The sequence below is a fragment of the Nematolebias whitei genome, chromosome 22, assembly GCF_014905685.2.
Source record: "Nematolebias whitei isolate Nwh7 chromosome 22, NemWhi1, whole genome shotgun sequence".
NCBI classification, from domain to species: domain Eukaryota; kingdom Metazoa; phylum Chordata; class Actinopteri; order Cyprinodontiformes; family Rivulidae; genus Nematolebias; species Nematolebias whitei.
In genome coordinates this window covers 5,417,055-5,438,894 of record NC_056519.1, presented here as the reverse complement: position 1 = coordinate 5,438,894, position 21,840 = coordinate 5,417,055, and the positions used below count along the sequence as shown (strand labels likewise).

General features: G+C 40.5%; 1 protein-coding gene across 1 annotated transcript in view; it reads right to left on the bottom strand.

Annotated features, from left to right (window-relative positions):
* celsr1a (cadherin EGF LAG seven-pass G-type receptor 1a) overlaps positions 1-21,840 on the bottom strand; it is a 117,745-nt gene that overhangs the window by 46,781 nt on the left and 49,124 nt on the right. Inside the window, exons 4-6 of the mRNA XM_037696144.1 lie at positions 19,771-19,990; positions 16,271-16,386; positions 12,340-12,428 (exon numbers count right to left, since the gene is read on the bottom strand). Coding sequence (XP_037552072.1) covers positions 12,340-12,428; positions 16,271-16,386; positions 19,771-19,990 — 425 coding nt within the window. The remainder of the gene's footprint in view (positions 1-12,339; positions 12,429-16,270; positions 16,387-19,770; positions 19,991-21,840) is intronic.

Below are 21,840 nucleotides of genomic sequence, written 5' to 3'. Positions count from 1 at the left end.
CGGCTCACTCAGGTTTTAGACAGACATCCTCACGCCTCGCCCTTTATTTTTCTGAGGCTGTCTGTCACAGCAGAGCAGAGACACACAACAGGCAGGTGCGCCACTGGTTGTGTGACCCAAACCGAGCCTTTAGTCCCCCTCGGCAATCACTAAACAGACCAGGTCACCGGAAAATGTCCTGCTGCTTCCGATGGCCAGTCTATCCCTCAGGATAATGCTCCGGTTGGTTGCCTTCCATCAATCAGCCAATCGTGTGTCATATGCAATCTTAAAACCTGTGAAAGAGTGCGTCCACAAAAGTCGAAATGCAAAGTGTGGAGGGACTATTGCGTTGCATACTCTGAGCTGGTCTGTAGTGGCAAAGAGGGATCTGAGCTGCAAGATGATGCTCTCTGTGTATCTGTTGGTCTTCGTTCCTACCCTCACCTATGGTCAAGCACTCTGGGTAGTGACCAAAATGACGAGATTGCGGATACAAGTGGTCTAAATGAGTTTTCTCTGCGAGGTAATTGGACTCTCCCTTAGAGATAGGGTGAGAAGTTCAGTCATACAGGAGAGAGCAGAGCCGCTGCTCCTCCACATCGAGACGACCCAGCTGAGGTGGTTCGGGCATCTGGAAGGATGCATCCTAGACGCCTCACGAAGTAGGTATTCCAGACATGTACACTGGTCCTATTAGATCTCAGGGCTGCATTTGATACAGTTGATCATAAAATTCTATTACAGAGACTTGAATATGATATTGGTATTACAGGAACGGCTCTAAAATGGTTGAAATCATATCTATCTGATAGATTCCAATTTGTAAATGTAAACAATGAATCTTCATCATACACCCAAGTTAGTCATGGAGTTCCTCAAGGTTCAGTGCTTGGACGAACACTCTTTAGCTTATACATGCTTCTATTACGTAATGTTATTAAACAGCATGGGATAAATTTTCATTGTTATGCTGATGATACACAATTATATTTGTCCATGAAACCCAATAAATCCAATGAGCTACTTAGACTACAAGCATGTCTTAAAGACATAAAAACCTGGATGACCCTAAAATTTCTACTTTTGAATACAGACAAGACTGAGGTTTTAGTTTTCGGACCTGTTTTGTCTTGGCGCTATATAAATAAACTGAATTGAAATGTTCAACTTGGAGGGCACCTCAGAGAGGACCCAGGACATGCTGCAGAGACTATGTCTCTCAACTGGCCTGGGAACACATTGAAGTCCTCCCAGAAGAGCTGGAAGAGGTGACTGTGGAAAAAAATGTCTGGGCCTTCCTGCTTGAGCTGCTACCGCTCCTGCACCTGACTCCGGAACAAGCTGCAGATAATACATGGCTGGATGGACCATTTAAGTGATAAGTGATATCTACGGTAAGTGGGGAAAAAAGATAAGCCAGTAGGAAAAAAAAATAAAAAAACGAGAAGCATGAGAACAATTTGTTGCCCAGACAAAAGAGACGCTTAAAAGTTTAAGGAGTGGTTGGTTTCTCTACAAATTTGATCTCTTCTCTTCTTTCACCCTGAAATTCCAATGACTGTCTTTTTCAACTATTATAAAAGGTTTAGGTCATGCTAGGTGAAGTGTGAGAAATTTCCTCCTTTTTGGTGACACACACACACAGATGCTTTTACATCACAGGACTTCAGGGAACGAACGTGCAAACTGGAGAAAGTAAAACCAACAAAAAAAAGATAGAAAGCTGAGAAAACTAATCAGTTTCCAGTGACACATTTCTGTTTCTTTCTTTCTTCAATGACAGTTGTGCACGTCTCTGTTCCTGCAAAATACTTCAGCAACAAATGGTAGTAAAAAAACAAATTTGAGAGTGTTTGAAAATACGGCAGGGATTTGCTACATTTGGCAAATTGTGTATACCACAGACATTAGGTTTAATTGTCCGAATAAACTCTGAAATTAACCAACATGCGAGTGGGTTAAGTTAACTGTCAATCAAAACAGAAGCAAGCGAGCTAAGTGACGTTAGCTGTCCACGTTCATTACACAAGACATCTCTGACTCTGAGTGTAGTTAATCCACCTTGACAGAGTTGGCTCGTTACCTCGTCACCCTGCTGTCAAAAAACACCCAATCGCTGCTAACCACCGGCCCGCCTGCCAAGATTCAGTCATGTTTACTTCACCTGAGCAAACGCTCGTGGAGGAAGTCGATGCAAGCTGACAGATGGAGAAAAAGACTGAAACTGTGTCCTTTCGCCGTCTTAACGCTGTTGCTGCCTGACTCGCTAACAAAGACTCACACGGCTAAACTCGTCGCTGAGGAGTTTGAATAGTGAATGTTTGTAGCTTTGGAGGAGTGTTTATTTGGACTGGACTTGAACAGGGAATGCAAGCAAACTTTAATGTTTTTTATGTAAGATATTGAACAAGGGTAGGAGCTACACTGTGCAGAAGAATAGAGGGAGGTATTTTTTTCTCGTTCGAGGTAGAGCAGAGTGAGGAATCCTGGCGTGCGGAGAGAGCAATTTTATCCACTACCAGGTGCAACTGTAAAGCCAGGGGTGGCCAATGGTGGCCTTGGCCATCATAGATTAATCTTTGGCCACCCCAGTCTTGTGAGGAAACTGTAGTTTTAAGAGAGGTTACTGGATCAAATTCAGACCCAGGGACCATTCTGGGAGGAGTTTGCATGTTCTCTCCATGCATGCACGAGTTTTCTACAGGTACTCCAGTTTCCTCCCACAGACCAAAAACATGCATGTTAGGCTGATTGGTAACTAAATTGTCCCTAGGTGTGAGTGAGAGAGTGAATGATAGTCTCCAAGTGTCCCTGTGATGGACTTGATGGACTTGCGGCCTGTCCAGGGTGAACCCCGCCTCTCGCACTGTGACTGCTGGACATGCAAGGAAGAAGTGGTTAAAAGATAATGGATGGTAATTTAAAGCCTATAAAAACTAGAAAGCATAGTTTCCTCAAATGATTAGGGTGGTCGGTTAACTATAATGACTTTCTTATGCCTAGATGCAGTTACACACCAAAATGTAAGTTTGTACTTCATTTATTTGTCAAGTTGTCATGTTCACAATATGGACAGAAAGAGAGGGCATTTCCAATTCCCCCTCTTCGCTCCGCAACAAAGAACACAAGATAAAAAAAAACGTCGACTAACCAAAAGTGATATAAACATCTCACCATAAAAAAAGACTCCAAGTCAATAAATGGTATATTAAATAATTTGGTTCAATTCAGTTTATTTATATAGCGCCAAGTCGAGCGAAATAATAGATCATTAATAAAAAGACAGCTAGACAAAAAGAGTTTTTAAATACTCCATGCTTCTCACTCAGTATTGTGTGCAAATGCAGTAGAAGTTTTAAAAAAATATACAGAGTAGTGCGGACGAGGACTACAAGATGTACCACAAAGTTGTATTGCAACAGACAATTATTTGTCTAAATGTATAAGAAAACACCACAGGACATCTTTAAGGCATGAAATCACCACGATGTGCTGAACGTGGCACGTCACATCCTGATTTCATGAAGAAGGATGGATCCAGGAAAACCAGACCCAACAGGAAGCCTCTGCAGCCAAACCAACATGCCAAAACTACCCCACCAACTAGAGCAGGTCTCAGACGTGATCCGAGCAATCCAATCGCCAACGCCTGACCCTCAGAGACCGTGCCACCTTTGTGCGCATGAGCACCTACAGTAGCTTATCAGATTCTACGAGAGGCAGAGCGGGTAGAGCACGAGGAACTAGGATAGAGGTCAGAGGTTACCTCTTTCTGAATGAGCTCCAGCCAGGCAGTATAAAACGGGACACGCAGACCCCCACTAGAGTCCACCAGACTCCCCCCTTCCTGGGAGAGAAACACCATGAAAGAGAGAGACACCGTGTTAGACCTGCAGCCCAGAACCAAACTGTGAGTATGTTCAGAGTTTATTTGGTCTGTACACTTTAAGAAGCCTAAAGTGAAGAAAATAATATATTAATCATTCCATATACTATTTACCATATATTCCATATACCAACAACCAACGTTTAAAGACTACTTCATAGGTCTACAAAGACATTCAAGTGTCTGCGGCTACACTTACCACTTTTCCAGCTCAAATCTACATCCCCAAGCGAAACAATTTCCTCGTTCCCACTTCAAAAACACCTCTCCCACCACCTCAAACAATAGTCGACGGCTCGTGCAGTGCCGCCTTCAAACAAAGGTGCCTCTGTCTGGTTTATATCACGCTGGGAAACACTGAGATGTTTGTCGAGCAGGTGAAATTTACAACCGGAAAAACAGAGGGAGCATTCCTGGTGGCACAAAGCAGGCAAAAAGCACCTCCCCAAAACTCAGCTACTGTGCGACATTAGGACGAGTAGTCCCTGTTTGTGTAATGATAACCCGTCTGAGGCCGCGGAAACAGACGTCAAGAAGAACCAAGAAAAACACGACCTCTTCCTTTACAAACAAACCCTGCTGGCTTCACCTAAAAAAAATAACTACTTAACTTTTCTGAAAATCAGGTTGCAGAAAAAACACGGACTGGCGTCTGGTGGAAAGTTCAGTGAAGACTTTCAGAATTGCTCGGCAGCTTGAGTCACTTATAGCAGGAATATGATCATTCTGCTATAATACCCACATACTGCAAAACGTAATTTATTTTAAATTTTATTTCAAACACATAATAACAATTTAGACAAAAGATGCAGAGCAACAATGTGATAATCAAACAAAATGTTTTAAAAGGAGTAGCATATGCCTATGTAGTCCTACCTCTACTGCAGGGGTCTGCAACCTTTATGATCAAAAGAGTAATTTCTGCCACTTTGCACATTAAATAAAACGTTTTATGGATCAACTGGTGGCCCATGGGCCACTTCAAGCATGTTAGAGGGAGCTTTTCCGGCCATTATGAAACAAAAATATGAAATTATTGTTAATAATTATTGATATTTTTATATTTTAGGTCAATAGAAAAGGCTGGATTTATGTAAAGAAGAAAATGTATATTTTTTACCAATTTTATAAAAACTCCAACACAAGTTGGCTTATATGAGTTTTTTTTTTAATTGTGGAAACAATTCATAAAGTATCCTATTATGAAGTAGGCCAGTTTGTTGGATATGTAATTGAATTTTAAAATTACTTTGATTTTTTTTTGTTCCTTTAATTTTTATTATCAAGTGGACGCACCATATTTCTTCTCAGCAACTTGCCTTAAAGGTATTCCCCACAAAATTTAGTGGATTTGAGAAAAAGGTCACGCCGTAAGACAGGAAGTGAACTAACAGAAGTGGCTAACAAACAAGTTTTACTCCTTGAGTTAGCATCATTCACATGTTGGCAAAAGAAATGACTGGAAAACTGCTAAAACAGCCATTTCTTGTTGGTACAAAAAACAATAAACTTCAGTTTTATGTTAGTTTTGGTCAAAACTCAGAGTCGCTGAAGAGTGAACAAGGTCTTGCAGACCCCAGCTCTATTGTCTTTAATTTCAAAATATATTCATTTCAATAACTATGCATTATTAAACCCTTACTTAATCATACACTCTACACTAAACCCTTCCACATCACTATAGCCTGAGAATATGTCAGTATTATTAACATAGTATTATTATATTATGGTAGTTTAAAGGTTTTAAATTTTGGTTTTAGTCTCACTACGACTAACCAGAAAAAAACAATTCCTACAAACGTGGATCAGTCAAAGAGCTACATGTTGGAGGAAAGAGGCTCCACTTTTAGGACTGTAGATCAATAAGACAACCCAAGTCAGCATTTCCCGACACACACGTACTGGTGTTAAGACCATCTGCTCTTCTTCGATCGGCATTATTTTAAAAACAGCCGAGTTACAGTTTCTGCACAGGTGGAATTCAAAACAAACTCTGTGCACTACAAAGTACGTCACACTACGTTGTGAAACGATTTGCGCTCACGTTCTGATGATAAGACGAACAGCTGGAGCAAAAACTACTGAACCTTTGGCGCTGAGGACGACGTCTACATGTCATTATTAAAAAGAGCCGATATTATCTAATTAGACTCACTAAACAGTTGAGCTTAAATTAAATTTAATTAAAAGAAACCTCCGTTAATTTGCAATTGCAGAGGTGAGCGAGTTGCCGTCGTCCTGCTCATCAGTCCATAACAGTGAGAACACTTGTGAAGCGTTCACACTATCGAGATCCATTTTTCTTCCGTACATTTTTTCAGCATCTTTCTCATTCCACAGTTTTTGTGCTACTTCAGCAAATCATAAATCAAAACGTTCGGCTCGTTCAGGAGAAGGGTGCTATGACTTTTGGTATTGGTTCAGCTTTAGCTTTTTGAAATATTTAGCCTTTTTTGACTTTTTTTTCTCATAGAAATTAATTGAGCTCATTTTACATCCTTCACATCTTTAGATGTGTTTACAACCTTTTTCTGCTCCTTTCACATTTTGTTTTGCTTCAGCTTCTTTCAGCTTCTTAGTGCCAATTTAAACTTTTTTCAGCTACTTTCAGCTGCTTTTTCAGCTGTTTTGTGCTCCTTTCAGCTAATTTCTGCTAATTTCAGCTTGTTATGATCCTTTCAACTTATTTCTGCAAGTTTCAGCTTTCTTGTCTATTTCAGCCACTATTCAGCTGTTTTAATGCAAATTTTAGCTTTTTCAGCTAATTCCACATTTTCTGCACGCATTTCGACTTTTTCCAGCCTAATTCAACAAAAATGTGCTTGTTCCACTTTCTGCTGGTAAATTAAGCTTCTTTCTGCTGTTTTAGCTCCTTTTTAGCTGTTTTTTTTTGTTAATTTCAGCTATTTCAGATAATTTCCACTTTTTTTCTCATTTCTGCTTTTTTCAGCTTAATTAACTTGTTCCTGCTCATTTCAGCTTATTTCTGCAAGTTTCAGCTGTTTTGTCTATTTCAGCCACTACTTTAGCTGTTTTAATGCAAATTTTAGCTTTTTCAGCTAATTCCACATTTCAGCTTTTTCCAGCCTAATTCAACAAAAATGTGCTCGCTCCACTTTCTTCTGGTAATTTAAGCTTTTTTCTGCTGTTTTAGCTCCTTTTTAGCTGTTTCTTGTTAATTTCAGTTTTTTTCAGATAATTTCCACTTTTTGTTCTCATTTCTGCTTCTTTCAGCCTAATTAACTTATTTCTGCTCATTTCAGCTTGTTATGCTCCATTCAGCTTTTTTCTGCTAGTTTTGCTTTTTCTGCTAATTCAGCTACTATTTAGCATGTTATGCTAATTTTAGCCTTTTCAGCTAATTTCACATTATTTGAGCTCATTTCAGCTCTTTCCACTTACTTCTGGTAAGTTCAGCTTTTCAGCTACTTTTCAGCTGGGGTTTTTTGTGCTAATTTCAGCTTTTTTCAGCTGATTTCCTGATTTTGTGCTCATTTCTGCTTATTTAAACCTCATTCAGCTAATAGTTATTATTTCTGCTTTCTTCTGCTAATTTAGGCTTGTTCTTTCATTTCAGCTACAATTCAGCATGTTTTTATTGCATGTTTAATGCAATTTCTCTAGTATTTTGTTTATTATCTTATCTTTCTCCCTCGTATGAACTAGAAACAGATTTGTTTCTGCTGTGAGAAAGTCTGCCTGTACAAAAATGTTGCAGGAGAAAATAAAAAACACCCAAGCTCTCAGAATCATCTGCTTCCCACACCGCTACAAATCTATTTAGTGCAGTTTGAACAGAAACGTTCAGCTGATTCCTGCAGTTTTTACGGGAACCTGGGGTTTGTTTGATCTTTTAACGCTACTTGGAAAGACTTTTTATTCTGTTCAGATTAGTTACGAGCAGTGGGAACATCCATGCAGGTGTGCTGATAATCACAACACAACTGACACCCTTTAACATTTTCTGTGTTTGCGTCTGTTTCCTGTTTAGCTTCGGTTTGCCGACGCAAGCTAGCCATCCTTGAGACGTTACTTTGTGGAATGAGAAAAATGACCCCCCCCCCCCCCCCCTATTCTGTTGTGCGCCATCGAATTGCGGTTCACACTTGATTTCACATGCAAACGCAGAGTTTTCTAACGGGCCCAGATCAATAGAACAATGGGGAAGCTTTTCGGGTTGTCACGGCAACTTTGCCTTGACCTTTGACCTCTGGTTTTTAACAGAGGCAGCCTGATACTTTTAGGGAAAGCAGCCGCGGCTTTAAAATGTGCAGTGTGCGCCCACGTAACGGCAGCTATCCAATAATCGGACTCAATAAATCAATGGACATGTGTGTGTGCGTGTTGTGAGGACCCTTAGACTCCAACTGGGGCTTTGTTCGTTTTGTTTATTTAGCATCTAAATAAACAACTAATACAAGGAGTAAAACGTACTTTAACTTTACGCTTTATTTCTACACTTAATTATTTTTTCCACAATTTAATGAAATCACAGGTCTGCATAGTTCAGTTTGTTTTAATTATTTTAAAACATGTTTATAAAAATCCAATTTATTTATTTTGTCCTTTGCAAGAATCTTATCTTTTTTTGTCTTAAATGGTAAAAATATTAATAAATGTAAAAAAAAAAAAATCTTTGGATATTTTTAGCTTTCTAATATTTGGTCCCTACTGGCCACAAAAGGCCCCTCGAACAAACCTAAAAGTGGCCCATGAGCCACCACTTGACAACCACAGTTGTAGCAGGTTGTTGCGGCTCCGGATACGTTTAATTTAGTGAACGAAGGCGCAAAAATGTCTCTTTTGATCATAAAGGATGCAGATACCTGATTTAGACTATATAACAAAAACAAAACATTTAAAATTCAGTTTCGTGTTTGTTAAAAAAACAGATTTTAAGAAAAATAATGATACAACAGGAAACTTTTCTCGTGTTATTTTTATTTTTTTTGTAATACTGTGACTGAAAGGTGGGTGGAAGTAGTTCTTGGCTCTGCAGACTGATCATTAATTTTTACAAGATGAGTTTCAGATTCAGTTCTGAATTAGTTTAAGCATTTTTATTTATCTTATTTTATTATTTAACAGTTATTTATACAGGTAGTCTAATGAGTAACAAGGACTCATTTACAAGAGAGACCTGTCTACCGTATTTTCCGCCGTAAACGTTGCACCGCCCTATAAGTCGCATCAGTCCAAACATGTTTAATAAGGTGGAAAAATTCATAAATATGTCGCTTCGCCGTATAAGTCGCATCTATTATGCGTCACCGCTGACAACCCGGAAATGTGGGCCGAACTTGGAAACGTGGGCCAGCGTTGCGCCACAAATCGATTGGCTGCCAAATGGCAAACGTGGGAGCGCGCACAGGAGGACTTTAACAAGAATTTAACAAGATAAACACCTAAAAACAATTATTTGTTTGTTCGACATTTTAGCAAAGGTGCGTCTCAGTCTAACTTTCGCATAATAAATGCACTTTAATGGTCAAATCAGCTGCATTTCGCCTGGGCGGTGCAACGAAAGGAACCTGATTTGACGTTTGCTCCCATCAGTGAGCAGAATGAAGGCGGCAGGCTACGGCAAGCCGACTGTGTCATTAAAATAATCCATAAATAAGTTGCTTCAAGTCACAGGGCACGTAAATTACGCAAAAAAAAACGCGATTTATAGATCGAAAAATATGGTAACAGAACGCTGAGCTACCACAGCCCTCTGTGTGGAGCACAGGGATGCCATCTAGGGTGCCCAGGGGAGAAGATGGTGGGGGTTAAGTGCCTTGCTCAAAGGCTCAGAGTGGGGCAAATGAGGGTGGAGGCAGGTGTGGGTGTTTCGCCTTTCCCATCCACATTTTGATGTTGTCAGGGAAGTTGGACCAGCGACCTTCCGATCACAGCCTCACCGTCTCAAACCTCTGCACCACCACTCTCCCATGATTCACAGCACGTGAATGACACCCGCTAGTCGCAGCGACTCACAGATCTGGACTGTGCTTATTCGGCATGTTTTCAGCTGTTTGTTTCATTTTTTTTATATGAGCTAAACGCAGCGTACACGGAGATACACAGCTCATGAATCGGACTAACCTACAACCAGCCTATTGGCCTTTCTGGGCTACAGAAGCTCTGCTGCCTACGGACAAATTCCTGTGAGTGAATAAACATCTGAGTCCGCTTTCATGGGCGACAAACATATATGTCACTCACTGCCGTGTCAGCGCACCTGATCTATTGTGAGAACATTCTTGCTTTCTGCCAGATACAGTTGCACTAATCCCTCCAGCTACCGATGCAGGACAAGTCAATTATGACTTCTGATCCGTCATCGTAGAGAAGAACTGACCCCATGTCAGCTCTACCTCCAGCCTTGGGCTGATTTAACGGAATTTGGCACCAGGTCTACAAATCACCGGTCCACTTTAAGACTGACTTGGAGGAACGCACCCTGCTAATGGCACCAGATACGCTCAACACGCTGGTGGAACGCATGCGCGCGTGTGTTTGTGAACTTGCGTCTGCATGCCACAGCGGCAGAGAGGATCAGTAAAGTCAATAAATAAAGGAGCAAACCGCACAGTACAGAAAATCTCTTTTAGACGAAGCGATTAATCTCGTTTCCATGGTGATGTTCTTACAAACTCTTAACAACCGAACGGACGAACAAAACAGAGATTTTCAGAGCAAACGGACTGAATCCTCCGTAAGTCCTTGCAGCAGCACCTTCAACTTTTATCTCCACGTCATTTGTGCCATTTTTAGAAACTGAACACAAGGCGCCTGAACGCACCTCAAACAATAGATGCAAACGTGACCCTGCAGCCAAGACGGTGAAACACAGCGGCTCGATTCATCACCCTTGATGAACACTTCCCTGTCAAAAAAAAATACTGTGTACGCTATAGGCTCTGCGGCTGAAAGACACAAGAGAGAGGCGAACAACATGAGAAATGTGAGAAGGCGTCCATTGTAGGCAGGTGTTAGACCAAGAACATGAGTACTGCCTATAATGAGTTGTAAAACAGAGGTGCAATCTGGGGTCAGGCCAGCTGTTATGAAGGAAGAGACAAGAAATGGGAAGACAAGACGAAGAACAGGAAGAAACAGATTTTCTAAAAAAAATTTAAAAAAAGAGAAAGCACATGCGTCTGCACACCAGCTTCAAAAGGCTGATAAATTTAACTAAAAGGTGGCGTGAAGTTAAAATACATTGAATTTGACTTTCAACAGCTGAAATTAAGGTTTACACTAGGGATGCACAATATTGGATTTTGGCTGATATACGACATGCCGATATGTTAAAACTTATTTATAACCGATACAAACACAGATTATTTTTCTCCTAGACCTACTTATAGAGACAACATAGCTTTCTCTGCTGTGGAATTAAAATGCTACATTATTCAAATCAATTTATTTATATAGCCGCCATATCACAACATAGCTGGCTCAGGGCACTTTACAAGAACATTCACATAGAATGAATGGTCTTTGTCAATTTCACCTGCTACCAAATGCAGATGCCAAAAAGGGGGATGAAAATGATGTAACACTTTATAATATAAAAAACAGCGCCTTTTATAACTAAGAGTTATTTAAATGGAATGGCCGATATTTAACTTTATCGCTAATATCGGCTGATACCGATACATGCAGATAATATCGTGCATCCCTAGTTCATACTAATTAATAGCCATGACGATGCGTCATTATTTAAACACATAATTGTGTTTTCTTTCTCTTTAGACAATAAAAGTACAGTTGTTTGCTTGAACGCAGCTTTTAACTTGAAATCCCATGAAAAACGAACTCATCAAACAATAAGCGCTTGCAACCTCAGAGGGATGCTCACCTCTAACTTCCTGTCTGGTTCAATGATCTAAGCACACCGACTGCAGGTTGTGGAAGTTAGTTGTAAAATAAAACCAGTCTACACGTTACAGAAGAACTCTAAATAAAAACAAATATCACTGGAGCTGTGGAGGATATACAAGCTGGGAATAATTACGGTCCGTCTTCTGATTACGAATGAACGAGATCATGGTGGGAACGTTCTGAAGTGAATGCACCGACTGAGATGAGGCTGGACGTGAAGATGATCTGCTCTTAACCGAGGGAGGATTAGTAAAAGTTTGGCTGCTGAAGCCGAAGCGTTGAAGCTGTGTTGACACTGGGTGTGGGAGACTTTGGCAGAGACGCCCCGAATCAAAAACCTGAACTGTGGAGACTATCTCCCACCTCAGCAGTCAAGGTCAACAGCTTTCAGAGAGAAAGAACTCCCACAGTCCAACTCCTGGACCCGTCAACACCGGACAGTTGCAATGATATGAACTACTGTGCACATTTACAGAAAACTATTATTTCTTCATCACAAGTCGGTCTGCTGTGAGCAACCTGCTTTTTGTCAAGTGTTGAAACAAAATGGACTCGGACTGGATGGAGTAGAGCAGGAGTTGGTAGATTACATTCCTTACCTTGTTGTAGTAATGGAGCTGGACGGAGTGCCACTGGCCATCACTGACGCCACCTGAGACGTAGGGAGACACCGTGGTCTTCGTCTCACCTGGAGGACGAGTAAAACAGGAAGAATGAGAAGGAGAGCGGTTGCAACACTGTAGCAATAAAGTGAGAATTAAGGCAACTGTCACGATTGTAACTATAATTTTAACGCTGCCACCTGGCAATGACACAAAATGAAACTAAAACTAAACGAATGCTTATTGCTGAAGAAGTTACTGAGAAACAGCTGAAAATAGCTGAAACAGCTGAAATGGAAGAACAAGCCTAATTTAGCAGAACAAAGCAGAAATAACACACATTTGCTGAATTAGGTTTAAATAAGCAGAAATTGGCACAAAAGTTAGAAATTAGCTAAAAACGCTTAAATTAACAACAGCAAAAAAAGTTGAAAACGCAGAAAGAAGCTTAAACTATAAGAAGGAAGTGGAAACAGCTGAAATGAGCTAAAGAAAATATATGTGGAATAAGCTGGAAAAGCTAAATTTAGCATAAAACATCTAAAAAGTAGCTGAAATAGCAGAAAAGGCTAAAACTACTATAAAAAGGCTGAAAGGGGCATAATGAGCTGAAATTAACAGAAAGAAGTTAATTAGGCTGAAAGTATCAGAAATTACCACAAAAAACTTGAATGTATCTGAAAACAGCTGAAATTAGCTAAAAATGCCAAAAGAAAGTAGCTAAAAAGGTAGAACAAGTTTAAAATAGCAGAAGAAAGAAAGAATGAGTTTGCTGAAAGAAGCAGAAATGTGAAAAAAAAAAAAAAAAAGTGGAAATTATCTGGAAAAAAAGCTGAAATTACCAAAAGAAAAAAACACAGCTGAAAAGTAGCTTAAAAAAGCAGGAAGAAGCTTAAATTACCAAAAGGAAGTGTAGAGAGCACATTTTTGATGAATTAGGCTGAAAAAAGTTTTAATAAGTTTAAACATTTTGGAATTAGCTGAAAAGCTTAAATGAGCATAAAAACAGCTAAATAGTAGCTGAAATTGCATAAAAAGCTGAAACTTGCAGAAATCAGCTGAAAGGAGCATAACAAGCTGAAATGAGCAGAAGGAAGATAGAAGAAGCACAAAAATGTTGTAGTTAGCAGAAAGATCCTGAAAATATCACAAAACAGCTGAAAAAACAGCTGAAATTAGCTGAATAAATATTGAAATTTGCACAAGGAAGCTGAAAGAAGCTGAAGCAGAACAAAATGTGAAAGGAGCCGTAAAAGGCTGTAAACAGATCTAAAGATATGAAGGATGGAAAATGAGCTCAATTCATTTTCTATGAGGGAAAAAATGGCAGAAAAGGCTAAATATTTCAAAAAGCTAAAGTTGAACCAATACCAAAAGTTGTAGCAGGATTGTCCTGAAAGAGCTGAATGTTTTGATTTATGATTTTTTTTTTTTTTAAATAGATTGAAAACTGCGGGACGAGAATCACGCCGGAAAATGTACGGAAGAAAAATGGATGACAATAGTGTGAATGCTTCATAAACATTCACACAATCACAAATTTGAAGTGTTTTAGTTTCACATGCCCGTCTCTAATCGAAGTAATCCAGCATCATGTTGATTTGGATCATGCTGTTGATGCATCGTCAATACAAAAGTATCTTGATCAGGAGCATGTCAGAGTGGCGACAACTCCTGCAAAGGCTGCCAACATTCAAAGTACCAGGCACAAATCAAGTTCATATTTCTGCTCAACCTCAAGGTCGGTGATGTGAATGTCATCTGTCCGTGAGTGGTCGGCAGGTCCTTCTGCAGACGACCCACTGCAACCCTCCCATTTAAAAGATGTCATCAAATGCATAAGAAACAAAAAAATGAGCAGCGGGAAAAAAAAGCTAAAAGAATGCATTCTGAAGAAGACATTACAATTTTAAGTTGAACAGTTATTTTAATGAAACAGTTGATAAAAGAGCCACATTCTGGACTGCAGTGTAACACAGCTGATCCTGATATAAGAGCAACCAAGGCTAAAACCTACTATTGTTAAACTGTAGTTTGCAGCTTATTTTTGATTCTTTTTGATCAAGAACATTCTGGAAACAGTAAAATTCAGAAAAAAAAAAAAAAAAAAAGAACGGAGGAAATGATGATTGCAATGAGAATCCAATCAGCAGCATTACCCAGCAAGTTTACACCCAATGAGATAAATTTTGTACTTCCATTTCTGGGAGAAAGGCTGAGAAATAAGCTGCATGAACAGCGGAATGCTCCATTGAAATGAAAAATATCGTCTTTTACAACGTTCATTAAGAGTAATACGCACGTAGGCCTGTCGCGATAAACAATAAATCAATTAATCAGATGAAAAGTGAAAATTATCGACCTCATTTTCATTTATCGGCTTTATTGTTTCTTCGTGTCTCTCTTTCTACTGAAGACACTGGATGACAAAAGGCTCAACTCCGGTGCTCTTCACTGACTCCTCCCTTTCTCTTTAAAATCTGTTTTAACCGTCCTAAGCTGAGAAGCTAAGCTAACAGGCCGACCTTGGAAAAAAATCCTCCGTCTTGTCGAAGCTCCAAAAATTCACGGTTGAAACCCGTGCCTTCATGTAAAAAGTTGTTGTTCTCTGCAAAAAGAAGCTGAGAACTTGTTTACTAATTTTTTATTAAAAGCTTTGTGTGACAAATGCTACGCTAAAGAGCTCAAGCCACACCGAGCGTCCGCCACTTTGAGAACTGAAAAACAGGAAGGAGAGACAGCTCATGTCACGTCAAGGGGCCTCCCTCCCATTTTCCTTAAAGAGACACGCAGCTCGCTCCCTCACTATCCATCCTTCGGTTCAAAGTCTTATACTGCCATCCAGTGGTCAAAAAAGGTACTACACACAAAACAAATTACCAACATTTCTTCTTAAATTTCACAATAATTACTAATTATTGTCAAATTTCAAACAATATTATCGTTTATCGCAATAATTTCTGAGACAATTAATTGCCCAGCAAAATTTGTTATCGTGACAGGCCTATAAGCACGTATCTCACGTATCTCGGTAATAAACTTTTCCAATAAAGACTGCATTCATTATCACCCAATAGGCTTTTATGTAAGCAAATAAGAGGAAGTCCACTTTTTCACAGATTGTTCACTTTGAAGACGAATGATCTTGACAAAAGACTCAAAGATCATCCATCAACTGTTGCAGCAGCTAACATTAGTCTCTGAAATTAATGGCTTTAAGTCAGAAAACTGTGGCGCACAACAACGCCAGATTTACTGAGGGTTTACTCTGTTTGTCAAGGGAAGGAACGACTTGCACAAAAAATTAGAGCGCTAAAAACTAGCAAACTCGTTGGAAGCCAGACTAGCAGTGGGATCTATATAAATGTGAGACTCCTGCTTTGCTGCAAATAAATTAAAACTTTTTCTTTACGTATCTCTCTTTAATTGTGACGTATAATTCTGAGCACTGCTTTCGATGATTCATGCCTTTTTCATTTTAGGGTTTTGAAGTAGGGCACGAGGACTTGGGAGTCTCTCTCAAACCGGCTTGGCTCTACATAATCATATTAGATTGGATTCCTCCGTGCACGGTGCCATGGGAAAGTGACCTGAGTGTGAAAACAACAGTTCCAAGTACAAAGAATGCGTGTTTGATCTGCAGTTCAACAGTTACTCATTATAACAATGACTCTGGGCGTATGTGTGCATGTGCACGCTGCAGAGTGAAGGGCAGATCCAACTTTGTGTTTGTGGTAGGCGCATGCCGTGAAGGTAGAGATGTCGTTTATTGACTTTGGACACACAAAATCAAAAGAAACCACATGCTGATAAGCGTTATTTATCCAGCTCATTGTGAATGTCACTTTAGATAAAGTACATTCACACCAGAGTTAATTACTTCTTTTTAAGGGGTAATGACACACAAACAGTCATAGTGAAGCCTAACCTCCGGAGTAAGTAAGCTGAATCTGTTCATCAATGATCTCCAGGGCGATGAAGTCATGTTTCTCGTTGAACCTGCCGTTGTAGAGAAGCAGCGCGTTTCTTTCTCTTGTGGCAAACCTACAGAGAGACGTTAATGTTAGTTTATTGGAGATAAAGCCACCTCTAAAACAAAAAAGGATTTCAATGTAGGTGTTGCACCCCTCACATTTGAAAAATGTTCATTTGGACCCCCCCCCCCCCACACACACACACACACACACACAGGTTTGTTTTGCTATCTTTATGGGGTCTTTGCATTGACTTCCATTCATTTTTCATTCAATTCTATAGCCTAACCATGACCTTTATCCTTAACCTAACCATTACCAGTACATACCTAACCCTAAACCTAACACATCCTCAATTCACACCTTAGTCCTAAACCTAGCCCCTAACCCACCAACGGGACTTCTTCTTATGGGGTCCGGGCTTTGGGCCCCATAAGGAGCAGTTGGTCCTCACAATGCAGTATAAGTTGGAAAAATGGGCCTCACAAAGTAGCATAAACAAGGACACACACACACACACATTACCATTCCACTTGATTAATAGAACATTCAAACCACTAGAAGTCCACTCCATGCTTTCCTGGTTACCTACAACTCTCCATACAGTGTTTCTCCTCTGCGTCTCCTGCCTTGGCAGGATGCTCACAGGGGGAGGAGGGGGAGACAGTTCTGTGTTGCGCACTAGCTTAACGAGCTTAGTGTGGGCAGTTGCTGACTGGGGGAGGTTGTGATGCTTGAGAAGTGGAGCGCTACGTTTCTAGCATCTTAGCTAGAGTGTCAGTGAATGCGGCTAGCTTAGCGCTACGGTGTGTGACGCTGTATTACGCTGTGTGTTAAGTTGCATTTAAGTTTAAATTTCTTTAAAACCCCCACAACTTATTGCCCTCAAGCTTGGTGAGAAACATCTTGTAGATGAGTAGTGTTGAACACAAGTAAAAAAAAAGTCTAGTGGTAATGTTTGTTTTTTTTATTATTTAATTTCTCTAACAACACAAATAGTGCCGACCTGACGCTGTGTGTTAACGTGCATCAAAGTTGCAATGTCTTTTAAACCCCACAGCTGAATTTCCACAAACTTGGTGAGAAACATGCTTTAAATGTGTGGAATTAAAGAAAGAAAATCTAGGTGAAATGTTGCTTTTTTCAACTCAATTCAATTCAAAAATACTTTATTAATCCCTAAACGGAAATTAAATGTTGTAACTCATTATCTGCATTTCATTAAGAGATGTTATAGATACTAATAGCTGTAGGCAGGAAGGAGCTCTTGTAAAGGGCCGTACCACAGCGGATCCAAAGAAAATGGCCACAGATGCTGTCCAGTGCATCCACCCAGACTCAGCTGGCCTCTTGGTTCCCCAGGGCTGCAGGATCACCTGAATCCTGGGAAGAACTCCTCCCAGAGTGATGGCCACTCCTCACAGCAGCCTGCCGAGCTTCTCGTAACTGCGGACAGCCGGCTGCAGGTGTCATGAGATGATCCCGGTCCTTCTGCTGCCACAAGCTGTGTTTCCTTCTAGTTCTATGATCTCAGTGGTCAGGCGCTCAAGCACAGCCGGCAGGGAGATGGGAATGCATCTACGGTGCCTCCTTTTTCAACTCATTTGACATTTGAGGCTGTAGTTTAGTTATTATTTGAGCTTTTGAAATGTTAATCAGCAGCTCCCGGCTGTAAAATACATCTTGTTGTTATGGTTACGCATCACAACAAATATCCAAAAGCAAAAAAATAAAATTAAAAAAAGTGGTTTGTTTGTACTCATGGTTTTCTGTATGTTATTCACCTTTAAACAGGGGCCATACACAACGGCACAAATACAGCCCAGTTGTAAAGGTTGCTGTAATTGAGCACTCTGGATTTGAGCAACAGTAAGGTTGAATGAAAGGCTATACCGCAGACGTTAAAATACACCAGAATGCAGGAAATGGCATCTACTTTATTCACATTTTCACATTACCCACCACATTACAAAAACTTCTGACGCCAATGGATTTCAGTGAGGTGTTACTGAAAGCTTAAACTCACGTGTCCTGCCTGACAATATCTCCAACTCAAACAGACCAAAAGTGAAAAACAGTTTTCTGATAAAGCTCTGGAAGAAACGTTCCTTGCCTCAAAGAAGCAACAGTTTTCCCGTCTGTAAAGATCGACGAGCATCTAACCATTAATGTGTGTATGGAGGACACAAAGTTCAGATGTGAAGTTGTGCGTCCTCATGTTTGGAGTGTTAGGTGAGGGCAGAGGAGTCAGCTGACAGATGCCAGCGGGGCAAGGAGGGCAGGAAGTCAGGATGGCTGCAGCCAAACACTGATAAGGAAAACACCACACAGCCTTTCCTGTTTTCACGGCACTGTAAACCTCTCTAACCCTCACACCGTCGATGATTTCCAATATCAACCCCGCCTTGATTATTACAAACAAAGCGAGTGGTTAAAGTTTTTTTTCCTCTCCTTAATGTGTGGTTAAAACTTGCAGGACTGGGTTGTTTCCCCCTCCAGCTGTTTCGGTTTTATGCGAGTGTGTGAGAAACAAACCTCGTTAAGTTAAAAAATTCATATGTGGTGCTGTGCTGCCTTCTCTCCCCTATAAATGTCTTCATGGGAGGGAACGGAGGCACAAAGGAAACGTGTGTGCGTGTCCTGACACGCCCTAGCTGACACACTTTAGCAGACTAAACTCAGCTCTTTAAAAAATGCAACTCACACCTGCTAGTCGCAAAGTGAATCACAGCAAGATAACCTGAAGCATTGTTTAATTTTAAAAAGCTGAATTTAGCCATAACAACATAATTATAGTCAGCATTTAAATATTTGATAAAAGTCCTGTTCTGTAGCCATGTTTAGCTGCCATATTAGCATATTCAGCAAACATAAACTTTTAGTCTGAGTCATGTGTGGCTACATAGACCATCTTAAAGTAGGACTGGGAGATACGGACGCATTCCCTGACAACCCTTGAGAATGTTTACGGATCTCACCGGAGGGAAATGACTGATTATTCCATCCTTATCAGAACTCCTACAGTGTCTCCGGGAGCGTCCTTGGACACTCTCACCGCCCTTGTCGTCTCCCCCCCACCTCTGTGGAATGTCTACGTCACCATGTGCTTGTATGTGCGGGGTGTTTTTTTCATTATCAGGATCTTTCTTCTCAGCCAAGAAGAAAGAGTTTGATAGGATTTTTTTTTTGCTTCCAAATTCTACGTGCTCACTTTCACTACTTTTTTGTCTGTCTAAACAGATCTCACTTGTAAATGAGTCTTCAAGGCTCAGTGTGATTTATCTGTCTAAATAAAGGCTGAATGAAAAAATGAAAAGAAGCTACATGTGCTCAGTCTAAACTACGTCAACTCTTACTTCTGTTTGATGTATATTTTTAAATATTCATAGCAGAACTGTTTTGATTTTGGTCATTTTGACATTATAATATGAAGAGAGGGTGAAAAATGTCTTACATGAAGGAGACGGTGAAGTGGAACCTTTGCCGCAGGCCTCTGAAGGTGATAAAAGATTGCCCAGGGAAGCTGCGGGTGGTCATCTCACAGTAGGGTGTCTCATGCTCCTTTGGACACCGGCACAGGAAACCACCCGTGGGCCGGTTGACACATTCCCCACCGTTCTTACACACACCAGGAACACACCGGCCTGTGGACGCACTCAGCTCACAGTGCTCGCCTACAAAGAGAAGAAGAAAAATCTAGATTTTTAGCCAGTCAGTTTACTGTAAAACACTGTCACTTGTATATGTCTGATCTAAAATACAGACGCCATGCCATCTCTTTGGAATTACAGGATGATTGTATGTCAATTTCAATAAGCCACAAAAAAATCTCTGAAGCTTCTTTGAGTTTCCAGCTTATAAAAGCTGAGGATAGGCCTCTGTCCATCTAAACTTCAGGTGCACTGACAATACAGTTGACGGGCCTTTGATGGAAAAACTGAAACAAAGAGAGATTTTCAAATATATACAGTCATCCCTCGCTAGACTACGGTTCACTTCTTGCAGCTGAAATGTATTGTAGATTTTTTATATTGTGCAGTGTTTGCCCTAAGTCACTTGTCTTGGCAGGGTGCTCTTGTCTTCTAAGATTTTTGTTGGGGGGAGGGGGGTGTAGAGAGATGCACGCTACTTTTGTGTCGGCATTGGGGGTGGGATGCATGACCGAAACAAGCTCTACATCATTAGCTTTTTAGCTAGAACGTCTGTATTGCACATTGCTAGCTTAGCGCTACATCAATACAGGCAGTTGTCGGGGGGTGGGGGTGTGTGTGTGTGAAGAACAGTTCGGTAGGCGGGGCGCACAGTTCTGTTGACAGGGTGGGCACCCTCCTTGTATAACGGTAGGGGAAACACTGTTGTGCGTACTGTACATTCATCTCATCATCTTCACTACCATCACCAAAATGTTTAAGAGCATATGAAGTGTTATAAGAGAGTATGAAAGGTATGTAGGAGTGTGAGAAGGGTTTATAAAGCCTTAAACCTATATAAATAATAAATATAATGCCATTACTTTGTGGATTTTCACCTACCGTGGGAGTCTCTGGAACGTAACCCATGCTATAGGTGAGGGATCATTGTATAGATGAATATAATACTGTTCCTCCATTAAGTTATAGACAGACTGGACTCATACTGACAAATGACTTGTATCCAGGCCTGAGGGGATGCCATACCTCAATGGCATGGGAAAAGTGGAGTGCCAGATCTGGCAACTCCATTAACCATTAGATCTGGCATGGTCACATGACCCTTCAACACGTATAGTTTAATTTAATTTTTACCACTCCATCATGCTGCTAAACTTTTCCTGTCAGTGAGTTTAACTTCCTTTACTTTTACAATCAAAACACGTAAAAAGCCAAGTGGGCAAGATTCTCAAGACATGAATGCCTTGCACAAAACAAATGGGTAAAGAAATGGATAAAACAACACATCCTCATATCTCTTAGTGATGAAACTGGAACTTATTAGAATGATCAGATCTAATATAAAACATAATATAGTTTACATTCCTTGCAGTAGTGTTCCATCATGGGAAATTCCTCTTTAACGACTATGTTGATGTAGCTTTGTTAAAAAAAATTAGCAAACCGAGTCCAACTTCCTGGAGTAATTTAAATTCCTCAGACCTCTTTCTGTCAGAAATATCTTTAGCTGTAGGTGCCCCTGTGTCCCATGCAGTTTGTCAAACTGTTATCCAGACAACATCCCCTCATCTAGATAACACACAGACCCCCCGACAATACAGCTTGGAACCAGCTAATGGCCCTTCTCTCCTCAACGTAATCCTTTTTTCCGAGGTAGAATTATGAGGATCTGATTCCCTATAATGTAGGAAACCCAAGGAGAACAGAATGGCCCCCCTGCTGTCATCAGGCTCATAATGGTCTCTGACTATCAGGACTTGAACTGTGACCTTCAAAGATGACACACCGAGATGTGGGGAAAAGAAATATGGTGGATGAGTGGAGAAGATGACATGAGTGGTAGGAGACGAAGGCGAGAAGCCCTGTGACTGACA